This window comes from Canis lupus, chromosome 2, assembly GCF_003254725.2.
Source record: "Canis lupus dingo isolate Sandy chromosome 2, ASM325472v2, whole genome shotgun sequence".
Taxonomy (NCBI): Eukaryota; Metazoa; Chordata; class Mammalia; order Carnivora; family Canidae; genus Canis; species Canis lupus.
In genome coordinates, this window is record NC_064244.1 from 18,274,113 (window position 1) to 18,292,128 (window position 18,016).

The 18,016-nt window shown below is 33.1% G+C and overlaps 1 protein-coding gene and 1 long non-coding RNA gene across 7 annotated transcripts in view; one reads left to right on the plus strand and one right to left on the minus strand.

Moving 5' to 3' along the window:
• Positions 1-14,660, plus strand: part of TRDMT1 (tRNA aspartic acid methyltransferase 1) — a 61,434-nt gene extending 46,774 nt beyond the window's left edge. For 5 of the 6 annotated variants that reach the window (XM_025445553.3, XM_025445552.3, XM_025445551.3 and 2 more), the window contains 8 exons: positions 170-241; positions 817-882; positions 1,643-1,712; positions 3,190-3,273; positions 4,914-5,257; positions 7,014-7,071; positions 8,098-8,227; positions 14,158-14,660. In XM_025445553.3, the coding sequence (XP_025301338.1) occupies positions 170-241; positions 817-882; positions 1,643-1,712; positions 3,190-3,273; positions 4,914-5,257; positions 7,014-7,071; positions 8,098-8,227; positions 14,158-14,258 (925 nt within the window). In that variant the 3' untranslated portion in view covers positions 14,259-14,660. Of the gene's footprint in view, positions 1-169; positions 242-816; positions 883-1,642; positions 1,713-3,189; positions 3,274-4,913; positions 5,258-7,013; positions 7,072-7,891; positions 7,998-8,097; positions 8,229-14,157 lie in introns of those variants that run through there. The other variant, XR_003136169.3, reaches the window with a different exon arrangement.
• The window catches only part of LOC112658817 (uncharacterized), a 113,274-nt gene that overhangs the window by 65,861 nt on the left and 29,397 nt on the right, over positions 1-18,016 (minus strand). The gene's annotated exons all lie outside the window — the stretch shown is intronic.

Consider the following 18,016-nt stretch of genomic DNA (forward strand, 5'->3'; position numbering starts at 1 on the left):
TTAATTAAGTGAATAAATGAATTTTGTTCTCTATAGCAACAAAGATAATATTTTTTGTGAAGACCAACTACTTTTAGTTCTCTCAGTTTCGATGTTTTAAAAGTGATTTCGTATCTTTCTATAAGTAAGATTCATGGTGAATTTTACTTGTACCTTCTTTATCCTTTAGAATTGGCCTACAAGGTGATGTGACTGATCCAAGGACAAATAGCCTCTTATATATTCTAAATATTCTCCCAAGGTAAAAACTTAGATTTTTGTACATATATACCTTAAATTTAAACCTTTGGATTTGGAAGAATGTGATATTTGTCATTTTATAGAGATTAGCAGCCTTCAGATACTGTGCATGCCTTTTATATTCTTCTGCCCTGATAGAATAACTGTAAATGTTTGCCAATTCCGTGGTTGCCCCTACAGTGAGTGACAGGGAATTACAGTCTAATAGCTAAATTCTATTGCCTCTCTCAAAATAAATGCAAATGATGCTAATGTTAGTGAATGTTGCTGCCCAAGGCCTGCAAACTGTGCTAACCCTAGAAGCTGCCATTCTATGTAAATGGCAGCCCTGAACCCATGTTTTCTGATAAAGTTCAGTGGAAATGAACATTTCAAATGTTAATTTCATTAGCTATGCCATTTTTATGGGGAAAATGAATAAAATGTAAGTTGTCTCTATCCTCTATAAAATCCTTTTATAAAAAGGGAGGATTTAGAAAATTACTTAATCTCATAGTTCCCACAAGGATTTTCTTTACTTCTTACTTCTTAGCAATGACATGTTTAGAATTCCATTTGTTTTTGTTTTTGTTTTAGATTACAGAAACTACCAAAATATGTTCTTTTAGAAAATGTCAAAGGTTTTGAAGTATCTTCTACAAGGTAAAAAAGTATCTGCATTGTGTCCATTTTAAACTTGGTATATTGTAGAAACTGTTGTGCAATAAAGATCTTAAATCCATACAGTCTGACATTTTATATATATATTTTATTCGTTAATATTGATTTTGACTAATTAATAATACAAAGTTTCACAAACTTAGGTTCACCTGATTCTCCCATTTTGATATGTCTGAATTTTTGCAGAATGAGCACTCATTTTAAACAAAATGGTATTTCTCAATTTTAGTTGCTTATATTGTTGCCTGTTTCTTTAGAAGTAGGAATGTTCTCAGTAAGAAATGTTTGTGTTGATAGGCATTTTCTGTCCTGCAGTTTGGAGAAGCGTTCCTTGGGTCAGATCCCTTTCAGATGGTAACCCCAGCCAGAAAATATCCCTGTCCTTGAACCTGCTGCTATCTTATCAGGGCTCCCCCATCTGACTTGCTACAGACAGAGTTCCATTCCAATAGCAACTTATCATCAGCAATCAGTTAGTGATTCTAACTCTGGATAGAATATAGCTCCAGTTGGGATAAATTATCTGGCAGCTTTGTTTATAATAGAAATCATTTTTATATTTTTTTTGAGAAATGTAATTTCTCAAGTACTAGACTTAATAATTAAGACCTAGGATCATTCACTTCCTAAACAACTTTGGTGGAGATATAGTTTTCACATAAAATGAAGTTTTATGTATAATTTTTGTATAAGAACCCCATTTCCAACTATAGGGTTGACATTTTTTCTTTTTTCTTTTCAGAGACCTATTAATACAAACGTTAGAAAATTGCGGTTTTCAGTACCAAGAATTTCTATTATCTCCAACCTCTGTAGGTATCACAATGATCAACTTTCCCATAAATCTTCCTAAAGGGAATTTGACTCAATAAAAAGGATAGATCTGTTTTGAATAATATTATACTTAAATCTTGAAATTAGCTCAGGCATAGGTCTTTCTAAAGAATGTGGTACAGGCATATAGATTTATTTATATGTATTTTATGGAAAATATATAGCTTATAGCTTATAGAAAATATAAATTTCTTTTCACACAGAAAATAAAGGATATATATATATATATATCTCCTTTATATGTATATATCCTTTATATATATATATATATATATATAAAGGATATAAAGGATAGTGTATTTTGAAAATCTGTGCTATTTGGCTTTCCAAATCTGGTGTGCTGTAGTTTGGTAATGCTTCAAAATAATCCAAAATAGAAAACAAAATGAACATATGATAGTTTTCTGGTTAGATTTTTAGAACTATTAAAAATGCAAACACTGAAATCTTGCCATTTGCAATGACATGGATGGAACTAGAGGGTATAATGCTAAGCAAAATAGGTCAGAGAAAGATAAGTATTGTATGATTTCACTCATATGTGGAATTTAAGAATCAAAACATATAAGCAAAGGGGAAAAAAAAGAGACAAACCAAGAAACAGACTCTTAACTATAGAGAACAAATGGATTGTTGGGGGCAAGGAGGGCTGTAGGGTGAGGGTCAGTGAGGGATGGGTTAAATAGGGGATGGGGATTAAGAAGTGCACTTGTGATGAGCACCAGATGTTGTATGGAAGTGCTGAATCTCTGTATTGTACACCTGAAACTAATATAATACTGTATGTTAGCTGTACTGGAATTAAAATAAAATAAAATGCAAACTTTGCTTCTATTTCATGAATATGAAATTAAAGTAAGCAGTTATGATAAGATATTTGATCTTTTACATTACAAGTATAACTATTTTTTCTTTTATTATTGTGTTTGTTAGCTTTTATTATCTTTAGCCTATTATATAATTATTTGCCTTGAAATTAAAAGAAAACTCGTTTCAAAAATTAGATGTACGTGTACTATGAAAATTGGCATTATGTCTGATCTCATTAAGTTTATTTCATATTTATTGCCTTCTAACTTTTAAAATTTAGTGTGTCCTCCTTTTTTAATAAGTTGAGGCAATAAATAGCCAAGAATAGCTATATTTGAATTTTATTTTTTATGGTTATTATTAATAATGAATGTGAGAATGTCTATATAATTTCTTATCTGGGAAATATAAAATGAAAATGACTCAAAGACTCATCAGATTCAATCTCTGTTCATTCGAATAAAGATACAAAGCACAATTTAAAAGGTTGAGAATTTAGTACAAAAATTAGTCCTCTACATATTAATAACAGAATTCTTTCTAGCAGAAACTAAACACAAACCTATATGAGTTTTTTTTGTCAGGTGTGACAGTTGATACAGATCTCTCTAATTCCCTGTCATAACCAACTGCTGTTTTCTCCAGTTTGGCATTCCAAATTCAAGGCTACGGTATTTCCTTATTGCAAAGCTTCAGTCAGAACCATTACCTTTTCAAGCCCCTGGTCAGGTATTGTTGTTATTGTTAATATTTTTATTATTATTATTAATCTATTATAAGTATATCTCAGTCTGTTAATTTATTTCAAGAACTACTTTGTGGAAGCTTATATATGTCTTACTGAATCTGTAATATAGACCACAACCTAGGTCTGTTTTCTAGGGCTTTTTCCTCTCCTGATGCTGTTTTTATTGTTTTAAACAAGACAAAAAATAAAACTTTTCTTTCATTGTTATAAAAAATATATGTTAAAAGTTAAAAAAAAAAAAACTATCGTCAAAGCTGTATCCTCTTTTTCCCCTATTACTTCCCTTTTGACCATTGACTGCGTCATTTTCCCTCCGATAGAAGCCATTGATTATTTGTGTTAAAATTCAATTATACTATCTTAACAATGGCTTAACAGTATTTTAACACATTGGTTGCATTTTCTTTGAAGACAGTGCTATTTAGCCTTAGTTGATTAAAACATAGTGATTAGTACAAGCTAGAATAAAATGCTCAATTGCTATGGATAGGATCTCTAATAATGCAAGCAGCTGTGCATGTTTCCGTCAAAATTGCTGTGGAAAACAGAATTTCGATGGTTCAGTGAAGTTCTCCTTAACAATCACAGGTAAGGGCAGCCCCAGTGGCATGGCACAGCGGTTTAGCGCCTTCTGCAGCCCAGGGTGTGATCCTGGACACCCGGGATTGAGTCCCACGTTGGGCTCCCTGCATGGAGCCTGCTTCTCCCTCTGCCTGTGTCTCTGCCTCTCTCTCTCTCTCTCTCTCTCTCCCTCCCTATCTCTCTCTCTCTCTCTCTGTGTCTCTCATGAATAAATAAATAAATAAAATCTTAAAAAAAAAAAAAACAAACCAATCACAGGTAAGAACTCGAAAGTTATGTCCTCCTAACAGGGGATCAGTAGTGTCATTTGGGTCCCCTACCATATCATACCAATACATCTCCCTTTCCATGGTCGTCAATTCCAAAAACAATATATAAACTGTATTAACAAAGACATCAGCATTAAAAATCCCTGGAACTATTTTTCTTTTACAAACTAGGACATTCATTATGCATGGTTACATGTTTTGGAGGAACAGGGTTTTCCTATGGGACTCATGAGTACAAATAACCTTTTAGGGGAAAAAGCTTTCCCTTTTTTAATTACTAGTTTTCCTTTAGACCATGCATATGTTCCAGTTTTTCTTTTTTAATGAAGGGATATGGCAAACTTTGATCCAATACACATTTTCTGGAAATGTTAATGTTTCTTTCTTTTTTTTCTTTTTTTAATGCTGTGCCTTTTAATCCCATGATTTATTCATCCCAAAACTACTGTGACTTTCTAAACCTCTTTTTAAAATATGATACTAAATTCAACATACTTCCTATTGCTTTGTTGAATGTTGTTTTTATTTATAAATATGATAAGCAGTAATTCCATGAAATAAATCAGTTGTAGCCTGATGACACTATAGCTATATGATGAAAATTTATAATAACTTGTATAAATACAAGTAAATCACAATTTCTGTGTTTTTAATGACAACTCTCTAAAGGCTAAAGATATTTTTTTGTATAACATAAATTAAACGTTATTAATTTGTCTCTTATTTTTAGTAAAGCTTTTAACGGACTGTGTATTTTCCCTTAATGCCAGGTGCTGATGGAGTTCCCCAAAACTGAATCTGAAAATCCAGAAAAAAATACAATAGATGCAGAAAATAAAATTGAAAGAAAGAAAATTGAACCAAATATTTGCTTTGATAAGGGCAGACAGTGTTCTGGAAAAGAGACCATTCTTTTTAAGCTCGAAACTATACAAGAACTTGACCGGAAACATCACCAAGACAATGATCTCTCTGTGCAAATGTTAAAAGATTTTCTTGAAGATGATGTTGACATGAATCAGTATTTTTTACCACCAAAGTCATTGCTGCGATACGCTCTTTTGCTAGACATTGTTAAGCCCACTTGCCGAAGGTCCACATGCTTTACCAAAGGGTAGGTTTAAAAAGACTCTTAAAATGGTATATTTAAGATAGCCAGGTTTTTATGGCTATTATTTCTTTTAGAACTTCTCAAAACAAGAAGCATTTTACAAAATGTTTCTGCTAGAATGATTTTTTTCCCCCTTAATTGCTTGCTTTCGTGTTCCAATAGAATGCACGAGTGAAAATTCCTTCTGGCAGAACATTATGTGCACATCCCACAAAAGTGCTCATAAAACACAATGCCGTTTGTTTGGTGACCTTCATAAGAGCTTAATTACCCATGGTGGAAACATGGTTTGTGTAGATACTGAATTTGCTACTTTTTAGCACCTTTCTTTTTATGGCACTTCAGACCTCAAAAATTTATGTCCACTCTCATCAATATATAAGAAGAAATTAAGTTTTAATATGAAGAAATAAAATTAAATCATCTAGCGCATGTTAAAGCAAATTTAAATTTTACTCAATTTTTAAAAATAAATAATGTGGTTTTATGGTTCAAAAATCAAAGGTACAGATTGTGAGACTCCTTTTTCTGTCTCTCTCTTGCTCATCCAGTTTTCCTGCTTACATACAACCAGACATTTCAATTTACTCTCTAATCTTCCAAAGGTATTATGTGTGAGGGTTTATTTAAATATATATGTTTCAAAAAATATATATATATATATATGTTTCACCCCCTTTTTTAGGTAAGTGGTAATATACTGTATCTGTTATTATGTACTTTTTTCATTATATAATATCAACTGAATGTTACTATATATAAGTACATAAAGAACTTTATCGTTCTCATAGTATATCATAATGACTTTTATTGGTTACCTTTGGGTTATTTTTTGAAAGTTAATATGTTTTTTTATCGATTTTTTTAAACCTACAAAGAAGGGGAAAATCAGGCCTTTCCAGAAAATTTTGTAAAAGATCTCGATCTCTTCTTTGTTAATGCCACTCAACCTCACTTGATGAGTAACTGTTTGATTTGAATCTTCAGTCTTTATTTTCACCCACTAGTTAGCTTTCATGCGTACTATGTCCCACCTCAACCATACCAGATTTACTCTGATTTTATCATGTTCTGCCCTTGTACTTCCAGGGCAACTGATTTATTGCTTTCCATTGCCTTAAAAGACTTTACTCAGCTGTTGTCTGTTTCAAGTCTGATAAGGCAAGACTTATCAGTTTGGTAATAAAACACAACCTTGAAATTCTTTTGTAATTATAAAGATGGTATAAGGGAAGCCTTTCTATAAAAGCCTATTTTAGTGTAGATGATATATATCTATATATCTATATCTGTACATATACACATACACCATACACACATATGAGAAAACAGAGGTGATGGTACAGGAGTTAAGAAATAGTAGCAATTTATTTTCACCTATATAATGTTTGGTTTAATGTGTCAGGGATGCGAATATTGAAGAGCATTTGGATATAAATCATACAATTTGGATATAAATTTGGATATAAAGCATACAAATGCATGCTTTCTAGTGATGAGCATTAAGATACTGACAATACAAAGAAATAATAATAATGTATGATTCCAAGTGGTTTTTACACAACTCAAAAGACTATGCCAGGTTTAAATAGAATGATCTTATGTCTTTCGCCCAGTGATTTTTCACTTATTTGTGTGTTTCAGACTATTTCAGAAGGATGTAACTATGTAGATTGGTTAATGCATTTCAGAAATATTTAAGAAATTTCACATTAACAAATACATTAGATGCTGCATAATACACGTGTTAATCTTACAGTTATGGAAGCTACGTAGAAGGGACAGGATCTGTGTTACAGACTACAGAGGATGTGCAGGTATTGTATATTGTTTTAGAACTAAAATATTTGAAAATTATTTTAAATAAACCTATTTAATACTTAGAATTTGAGAATATTAAAATAATTGTATATGTTAAATTGGGAATGAATATACACATTTTTTTTATTTCTTGTTGCTAGATGAATTTATATACAAAGAATATTTCACATTTTACTTTCTCTTTTCTTATTCTTATCTTTGCTATTCTTTTTGTTCCATAAGGAGTAAATTGAAATGCAGCATACAATATCTAATGTTCTCTAAAATGATGCACAAATATCTTAATATTCCTTTGGATCACACACTATAAAACTACCTTTTAGGGAAAGAAAGCTACAGCTTAGCAAGACTCTTTATTAATACTCCATTTGTAAACTCTTCAGGGCATCATAGTTGAAAACAAGCTTGATATGCTATAAAAATATTTTATACTTTTGTATCATTTTGAAGTCAAATCACATTATTTTCTATTATGCTGAATTAAACTCTTACCATTAGTAAAATTTACCCATGGTAAAAATGCTATTAGAGGCAAATGAATGGATTTAAGAATTTATAGTTACCAGATGTATTTTATCATTTTAAGAAAATAATTTGATGAAATTGATCATAAATAGTAAATATTTTAATGATATATCTGTTAGCATTATGAAGTTGATTTCATTGGTTGATCAGGTTTCTTTTTTATCTCTTACTGTATTTCTTTATGTCGTGTTGCCATTGTTTATTTCTTATGATTTAATTTTTGAGGAATCAGAAATGACAAGTAAACAAGAAGTTTCCTGACTTGTTCAACATCAAGTTCTTTGTTTTCAGACATTTCAGTTTTGAAGTTTATATTGCCCATGATGGGCCAATTACAGAATCCATTGGAAGAGACGTTTTGCCCTGTGCATTTTGCTACTGGCTATTACAGCACACTGTATGTTCATCCTTTTTAAAGTGTCTCACAAGAGATGATCTTATCTTAACAAATCTACTGGCACTCTACTTTATCAATTATCTTGACTGTTTTCTTACAGATTGAGGATATCTACAAATCCCTTACCAATTTGTCTCAAGAGGAAAAGATAACAAAATTGTTAATGCTTAAACTTCGATATTTCACTCCTAAAGAAATAGCAAATCTCCTTGGATTTCCTTCAGAGTTCGGTATGTGGGATACACACAGACCCCAGCTTTTGTGTATTAAAGGTCCCAGAGTTCAAAAGAGACTCAACAGGTGTATTTTATGAATACATCCTTGCCCAGAGAGATGGATGTAAGGAATCTTCCTGTCCTAGTCAGACCATTTTTGACATTTTCCTTCCCTCTTCTTCCTGCTTTTGTTCCTAACCTGACTGATTCCATTTCCTTCAGCCTCCACGCCCTCTCCTTTTATTCCACTAATGGTCTTACATGGTTTTCAGGGAAGAAGGACCAAATCCACAGTTCTTCCCCTCTCCCCACCGATGGTAGTTAATAGCATGTCTTTCTCCAGCTTTATTTTCTTGATTCTAGAAGTCCTGTTGTAATAACCCTACACTAGATCTTGTGAAAGAATGCCTAGAAATGCCCTCTTTATGAGGAAATCAAAAAGTGGTTGAGGAATTAATTTATTTTTTTGGTGGAGAGTGTATTTGTATTTACCCTCTTCAAAGACACATACTGATCAGTTACCCACCTTTTGTCCTCCCTGTAAGTGGAGAAAAGAGAAGGTGGAGAGGTGGACTGGGAAAGTGTTTTCCTAGCGGAAAGAAAGGGTGATTCAGGAGCACAGATGCCAGAATGGACAAGAGATTATGGTGTCTGAAGCAGGGAATCTCAAGAACAAAAATGAAGATGCAGTTGCAGAGTGCGAAGGACTAAGTCCTAACCTCCTTTGTGGTCCAGACAATCTAGGAATTGTTGGTGTTAAGAGATTGGACATGTTGCCCTTGCCTTGTAAAGCACCCTGCCCCATCCCTGACCCCTCCTTCCTGGTGCCTGTGCTCTCCGTGGTAGTGATGCCACCAGCTTCTTTGGCTGTCGGGAGTGTGTTGCCAGTACCTGGCTCCTAGTGACTGGGAGTGTGAGGGGAAAGACCTCCCTAATATGCTTCCAGGTCTACATAAAGAGGACACATGTGTTTGATAACACTGGGGGATTGATTGCAGAAAAGCCAAAGTCTTCTAAATCCAGTATTGTGATATTAATACAGTACTCTTTTTGAAGCAGATAATGAGTTAAATAGATCATGTTTTAAATTCTAAATAATGGACTTACAGATGAGGTTTTGGAACACACCCTTCTGTACCTTACGAATAAAATGACTATATAATTTGACTGTCCTCTTGGTAATTGGTTCTCTGAGTGTAGTCACAGCAACCAGGTTTATTTTGTAACTCTCTGCCTTTTTCTTGGTGATCTCATTCAGTCGCAAATATCCTGGGGAGTGTTATTTAAAAAAAACACAAACTTTCCTTGTCTTAGTCTATGTCACAAAATGAGTGAGAACATCATAAAACAAATAAAGAGCTAAAAATTAGACTCAGGAATTTAGTTCCCAGTCTGCCTTTTTGTTTACTTTTTTTTTCTTTTTTAGGATGAGCAATCAAAGGTATTTTCCATAGAACTACAGAGAGAAGAGATTTACTATCTAATAACTAATTCCTACGTTTTGAGTGCATGCTTCTTTAAACAGTAGAGTCAGTGCAGAAATACAGACACGTAGCATGGACCCCAGAGTCACACTGAGGAAGTTTGAATCCTAACAGCACCTTAACCCTCTGCTTTTGTTTACCCCTCTGTAGAATGGGGGTAATCCCAGCATCAATTTCACAGGGTCATTGTGACCATTAAGTGAATTATAATATGGAAAGTGCCCACCATCTGACATACAATATAAAATTTAAATGTCAGCTTTTATTTTTAAAATATTGGACATTAATTTTGCTTTTTTAGCCTTCATAAATATTTTTTTCTGATCATTTAAAAATTGTACGTGGGTAAATTAGGATTTTTCACAGCTTTCTGAAAATATATGTATAATACATACAAGAAAGCCTTTTTAATTGCTTAAGTTTCTTTTAAAGAATGTGATATATTTGTATAATCAGGCTTGACTAATGTCACCCCTGAGCAGCACTGTGACAGAACTGTCCTTCATGTGTGCTTCCAAAATTATTGACTCTGAATCTGAAATGGGCATTGTTTGAGCTGCTTGTGCACTGTCAATGATGGATTTGTATCGATCCTTTCATACATTTTGTGCTGGTTCTTTTTGTGGCTAGTGGCGTGCATTTGTGAGATAGCGAGCTTTGGAAGAGGCCACTAACCTATACTTACGGAATGAAAGCTGTTATCTTGACCTTGTTAATGCTATGTTTCTTTGTTTTTGAAGATTGTTATTATTTTTAATGTACCCAAGTTTTTAAAAGTCACCTTTTAATTTAAAAAGTTATATCTTTATATAAAATACACAAGCACTCACACGTATATAATTTTTACAAATCTGACTTTATGCTTTCAAACCTTTCTTACTCTTTGATGTAATCTTAATATTACAAAAGGTCATCCCTGGAATATTCTAAAAGTCTGTGATATATTTGTATCTCTGGCTAATTTGAATGAAACAATTTTTTAGATGACTAATTTACTTGCCTAAGACATATTATCTTTATAATAGCAATTTTATGGTCTTGCTCAATTGCAAATATAATTTTATTATGTAATCACTTATTTTATTACAGTAAATATAATGTCAAGTGTTGATGAAGCAACTTTATCATAACCAACTCTTCCTTCTGGTCCTCACAAAACATACCATTTGCTTTTATTAATACTTTTTAATTATTTCCTTCATTTTGTTGTATAAATTGCTTTTCCTTTATTTAATTGCTATGCCAGAGGATACTAAATATGAAAATTGTAACTAACATTATAGTGTATACTTCATGGACAGTCTTTTATGTTGCTATTTGCAAGGCTTTGTTCTAGCAAATTTTGTATCTGTAGGCCAAATTTTGTTTGAAAAAGAATATAGCAAATGGAAGTGCAATATGAGAAAGTGTATTTGTGGAAACAGAATATAAAAAAAAAAACAGCTTGAGGGACTTGTATCCAGAATATATAAAGAACTCTCACAACTCAATAATAAAAAGAAAAATAATTCAACTAAAAATGGGCAAAGGATTTGAATAGATGTTTTCCAAAGAAAATAGACAAATGGCCAGTAAGCACATGAATAGATATCTTCATCATTAATTATTAGGAAAATGTAATCAAATAAGATACTGTTTCACAAAAATGACAGTAACAGTATTGACAAAGATTTTTGAGAAATCAGATCCCTTATCCATTGCTGGTGGGAATATAAAATGGTGCAGCTACTTTGAAGAACAGTTCAGGAGTTCCTCAAATGTTAGATGTGGAATTACATTATGAGTCAGCATTTTCACCCCCAGGAATATATCCAAGAAAGCTGAAAACACATGTCCACAAAAAAATGTATACATAATGTTTATAACAGCATTATTCATAATCAAAAAGTAGAAACAATCCAATGTCTATTGGTAGATAACTGGATAAATAAAATACGATCTATCCATGCCATCGAATAGTGTTTAAAGAGGAGGTAGTGTTGGTACATCATGTTATGATGAATGAATGAATCTTGAAAAATGCTTAGTGAAAGAAGCCAGAAACAAAAGACAACATATGGTTCCATTGATATGGAATGTCCAGAATAGGCAAATACATAGATACAGAAACTAGATTAGTAGTTGAAGGACAGGGAGGGGCAATGGGGAGATGATTGCTAATGGATGCCAGCTTTCTTTCTTTTTTTTTTTTTTTTTAAGATTTTATTTCTAAGTAATCTGTACATCCAATGTGGGTCTCAAACTCATGATCCCGAGTTCAAGAGTCACATGCTTCACCACCTCAGCCAGCCCAGCATCCCTCTTTATCTTTTAAGTGAGACATAATTGACATATAATATTGTTACAGTTTTAGGTGTGCACCATGATGATTTGATATGTACATACATTGAGAGATGATCACCACAAAAAGTCTAGTGAACATCTATCATCATATACATAGTTCTAAAAAATTTGTTTCTTGTAATGAGGATTTATTGTAACTTTTCAAATACACAATAGAGTATTATTAACTATAGTCCCAGGCTGTGCATTACTCAGGTCTTATTTATTTTATAGCTGGAAATTTGTGCCTTCCAACCTCTTTAACCCATTTTGCCACTCCACCCAACCACCAGTTTGTTGTATCTGTGAGTGTGATTTTTTTTTTTGTATGTCTTTCCTTGCTTTGTTTCTTAGATTTCACATATAAGTGAGATCACAGAATATTTGCTTTTTTCTCTGTCCATCTGTATTATTGCAAATGGCAACATTTCATTCTTTCCGTTATGACTGCATAGTATTCCTCTGTGTGTGTATGTGTTTGTGTGTGTGCATAGGTTGTTTCCATATCTTGGCTATTGTAAATTCTGCAATGAACATGAGGTGCATATATCTTTTCAAATCAGTGTTTTCATTTTTATTCCATAAATACCCAGAAGTGAAATTGCTGGATCATATGATAATTTTATTTTTAATTTGTTGAGGAATCTTCATACTGTTTTCCATAGTGGCTACACCAGTATACATTCCCTCAATATATTTTGCATATATAAACCCCTTATCAGATTTATGATTTACAAATATTTTTCTCCCGTTCTGTAGAGTGCCTTTCTTTTCGTTTTGTTGATGATTTTCTTTGCTTGGTTGTGCAAAAGCTTTTAGTTTGATGTAGTCTCATTTGTTAATTTTTACTTTTTTTTTTGCCTTTGCTTTTGGATTCAAATCCAAAAATCTGTTGCCAAGACTGACTCTTACTTTATTGACTGTTTTCTTTTAGGTATTGATGGTTTCAGGTCTTACATTCTAGTCTTTAATCTATTTTGAGTTAATATTTGTGTGCCAGAGCATGATGCTTCCAGCTTGTTCTTTCCGAAGATTGCTTTGGCTATTTAGGGTCCTTTGTGGTTCCTTTTGAATTCTAGGATTGTGTATTCTACACAAATGCCATTGGAATTTTGATAGGAATTGCCTTGAATATGTAGACTGCTTTAGATAGTGGACATTTTACTAATAATTCTTCTAATCCATTAGCATGGACTATCTTTCCATTTGTATCTTTCATTTCTTTCATCAGTGTCCCCCAGTTTTTAGTGTATGGATCTTTTACCTCCTTGGTTAAATTTATTCCTAGGCATTTTATTCTTTTTGTTGGAATTGTAAATGGGATTGTTTTCTTAATTTCTCTTTCTGATAGTTTGTTGTCAGTGTATAGAAGCACAACAGCTCTTTGTATGTTAATTTGTATCCTGAAACGTCACTGTATTCATTAGTTCTAACAGGTTTTTTGGTGGAGTCTTTGGGGGTTTTGTATATATAATATGTCATCAGCAAATTGTGACAGTTTTGCTTTGTCCTTTCCAATTTGGATGCCTGTTACCTCATTTTCTTTTGCCTAATTGCTCTGGGTAAGACTTCTAATACCATATTGAATAAAAGGGGCCAGAGTGGGCATCCTTGTCTTGTTTCTGATCTTACGGGAAAATTTTTAGCTTTCTACTTTTGAGCACGATGTTAGCTGTGGGCCAGCCTTCTTTTTGAGGTAATAAAAATGTTCTGGAATTAAATAGTGGAGATGATGCAAAACTCTGTTCTAAAAGCCACTGAATTATACATTTTAAAAGGGTTAATTTTATCTCCATAAAGCTGTTATTAAGTAAAGGAAAACAACTGTGAAATAATAGTAGCCACCACTTCCTAAAGTGCTTTAAAATACAGATTTCGATGAATTTTGTGGATGTTATGGGTGTACTCATGTATACACTGAGCATAATATGTTATGTGATATGATAATATCACATTGTGTAAGCAATGTAATCTTATATTTTTGGCTTCAAATTCTCATTTGTTAATTGAATTTCATGTCAATCTTAGGGACTTACTTATGTGAATGACCACTATGTTCTTACTAAAGGTTACATCTTTTATCTCTGGAAGTTAATATTATAAATGATTGTATTATAAATTATTATCTCTCTTTTCTAGGATTTCCTGAGAAGATAACAGTGAAGCAGCGTTATCGGCTACTTGGAAATAGTCTCAATGTGCATGTAGTAGCTAAACTAATCAAAATCCTCTATGAATAATTTAAAAATAACTCTGAAAGATGGTCGCATTATTTCTTCATATCCAGATGGTAATTCTGAAATTCTATTTTGAATTGATTTTGGTGAAATTCAACTAACCTCTCTTTATCTCTCTTTAAAAAGAAATTTGGATTTATCATAAAAATGCCAATTTTTTCCCTAAATTTGTATTACTGTATTTTGTAAAACAGAAATTATTACGTTTTTGGAGAATGTATTTTCATATGAAATTGCTAAATATACATGTAAAATATTCTGTTTTACTATTATGATATTAGCAAATTTAGAACTATGGAGATTGAATGTCTATGTGAGTATTTTATGAAGTGTTGTGACAAGAGTAGTATAGTGAACCTGAGAAATTATATTTTTGTATGTTAATTAAACAAATTGCTTTATGAATCCTATCATTTTATTTATTTGTTAGGTGATTAGTTCTTCATGCTAATATGATGATTCTAATTCTGGCCTGTTTCAAACATTGAATGTTTTACTTAATTCCAATCTTTAAACATTTCTTAATTTTATCAAAACAAGTGCATATAATATTTTAAAACAAATACTCATAATTCGATGTTGTACAACAGTCAGAAGAAAATGTCAGAAAAATAATCCTACCTCTTGATTACTTCTCCACTGGAAGCTACAGAAAATGGAGGTAAACATTATCTAATTTTATCTTTAATTCTACCTCCATCTGAACCCTGAAACTTCATTGTCCCTTCTTCATTTGTAAATACTTTCCTTTAGTTTACTATCATCAGAGCTTGCCTTTGTCTTCCTTCTCTGCTTCTTGTAAGTTAAATTTTCCATCAAGTTCTAAGGAATGTAGCTTGGCAGATTTTAGGGAGGAAACTGCCCTCTGACCCCAATTCATGTGACTGTTCTGTGAATTAGCTTTTTAAACTTTTTCTTTTTCAGTAGACTTCTTGGAATTAGGGTTTCTAATCAAACTGTTTTGTATAATAAATCCTGTCATTTTGATTTCAGTGACAAAAACAAGTAACAAAAAGAAGAAAAATTAAAAGAAATAAGACCAGAAATATCACAAGATTAAAATGATATTTTTATCTTTAAAGGATAATCATTTTGATGTGTAGAAATTAGAACCCTGTGCATTGCTGGTAGAAATGTAAAATGGTGCAGCCACTGCAGAAGATAGATGATGATTCCTTTAAAAAAATTAAACATATAGTTATCATATGACCCAGCAATTCCACTTCTGGGTATTTACCCAAAAGGATTGAAAGTAAGGACTTGACCAGGTATTTGTATACTAATGTTCACAGTAGCATTATTCGCAATAGCCAAAATGTGGAAGCAATCAAAGTGTCCATCAGTGATGAATGGATAAACAAAATGTGGTGTATACATACAGTGGATTATTATTCACCCATTGAAAGAAAGAAATTCTGACATATGCAATAACATGGATGATCTCTGGGGATATTATAGTTGGTGAAATAAGCCAGACACAGAAGGGCAAATTTTCTATAATTCCACTTATATGGAGTACATGACAGAATCAGGTTCATAGAGATAGAAAGTAGACTAGACATTACCAGGGCTTGGGGGCTGGGAGTTCATGTTTAATGGGTGCAGAGCTTCTGTTTGGGGTGGTGAAAAAGTTTTGGACATAGATGATGGTGATAGTTGCATAGCAGTGTAAATGTACTTAATACCACTGAACCGTATACATAACAATCCTTAAAATGGCAAGTTTTATGTTATATACATTTTACCACAATTTAACAAAAATACCCTAATCATTCCCCACCACCATTTTTCAGAAAAACTCATAGATAAATATGGATATAGGGAAGTTGTAGGCCAATGCATATACATATCAATTATCACACCTACATTTTGTGTATAGTATTTAAAGACAAACCTTAGTACAAGTCTCATAAATTTTAGTACACAACAATCTGAAATTATTTTGTCACACTTTCATTAGGTTCTCTTCACTGCTGAAAGAATCTTACTAATAAAAAGGTTCAGTTTTACTATGATTAAGCTATAATTATAGTGTCCTATGCCCCATTGAGCAATGTTACACAAAATAAGTGTTGAGTTCCAGTGCACCAACTATAAACCCATGAAAGCTCTGTAGAGTGTTTTCTTCCTAATTATAAAACAGAATATTACTTTGTGAATTTTTTTAAGTTATTGAAGTATATTCAATATAGTGATTCTTGGGATCCCTGGGTGGTGCAGCGGTTTAGCGCCTGCCTTTGGCCCAGGGCGCGATCCTGGAGACCCGGGATCGAATCCCACGTCGGGCTCCCGGTGCATGGAGCCTGCTTCTCCCTCTGCCTGTGTCTCTGCCTCTCTCTCTCTCTCTCTCTCTGTGTGTGACTATCATAAATAAATAAATTAATTAAAAAAAAAAAACAAAAAAACAATATAGTGATTCTTGCCCTAAAAAAAAAAGTAGCAAGCATAAAACTCACCTTAATGAAGACATATTTACAGTGTCATTTATTTAGCATATACATACATGCAAAATTAATCTTAAAAATGTTATTTTAATGAATGTCTGCTCTATGATTTTGGTAATAAATATGCCTAACATTTGTTCTACAAATCCTAATATTTGGACTTACTGTTAATTTATGCAGTATTTTGGAAACTACAGCCTCTTCTTCTAAAAAGAACTATATGTAATGAAATCATATATATATAACCATTTTACCATTTCTAACAGTAAACTGATTTTTAAAAAAGATTTTATTTATTTATTCGAGAGAGACAGAGAGTGAGCAAGAATGGGCACAAGCAAGGTGAGGGGCAGAGGGAAAAGCAGACTCCCCACTGAGCAGGGAGCCCTCTGCCGGGCTCGATGCCCTAACCCCAGGATCATCGCCTGAGTCGAAGGCAGATGCTTAACTAAACTGAGCCACCCAGGCGTCCCAGTAAACTGATCCTTTATCTTCCTTTTTGTATCACTTCTTTTGGTGCTTTTTCAAATTGCTTGCCAAATAGTTTAAAGTTATTACCCTGCCTCATACTTTTAGTATGAGGCTACTCATACTCAACTTTTTTGGACCCCAAACTAATGAACAAGAGATAACCAAATGAATTAACACAAGCAAGATGAATCATATTGGAAAATTATTTCGCAATGGAGATAGGTAGTCATCATACTAGAAAGAGCTGGAGCTTGACAGTCTTGTGAGGCAGTAGAACCAAATGACAGAAGGAAGGGCACAAATCACCCCATTACTAAGGGATCAGTTGACCTTCAGAACATCCTACACATTTTGTTCTGGCTCTTCAACAAGACTTGCACCTGGACACTGCCCATAAAAAGTGAGACAATACTCTGACTATCAGCCTGTTTGCTCCCCTCTCAAGATAGAGCCTTTTCAAGAGACAAAACCAGGAGTTGAAGTTGTGAAAGTCAGGACTATGCAGCACTTTTTAAAAAATTGAGGGTAGTGGGTAGGATTCCTCAACAAAAATACCAGTCTGTTTTCTGGTTCAATCTCAACATAGTTCTGGTCAGAAGTTATTCAACTAGAGGCCTCTGAGGATGGAGAAATGAAGCTAAGGACACATAAAACTGGTTAATTCTAGTGATTGCAGTGCAGAATGAAGAAGCAACTACTGTGTTGGCCCAACCTCATGTGTATACGGACAGATGCATCGTGTGTGCCAGCTGAGGTGTCTGCATCCAAAATGAAGTGCCTTTTTTTGGAGAGGGAGGTAACTTTATAGTGTAAAATCAGAATTTAGGGGTGCCTGGGTGGCTCAGA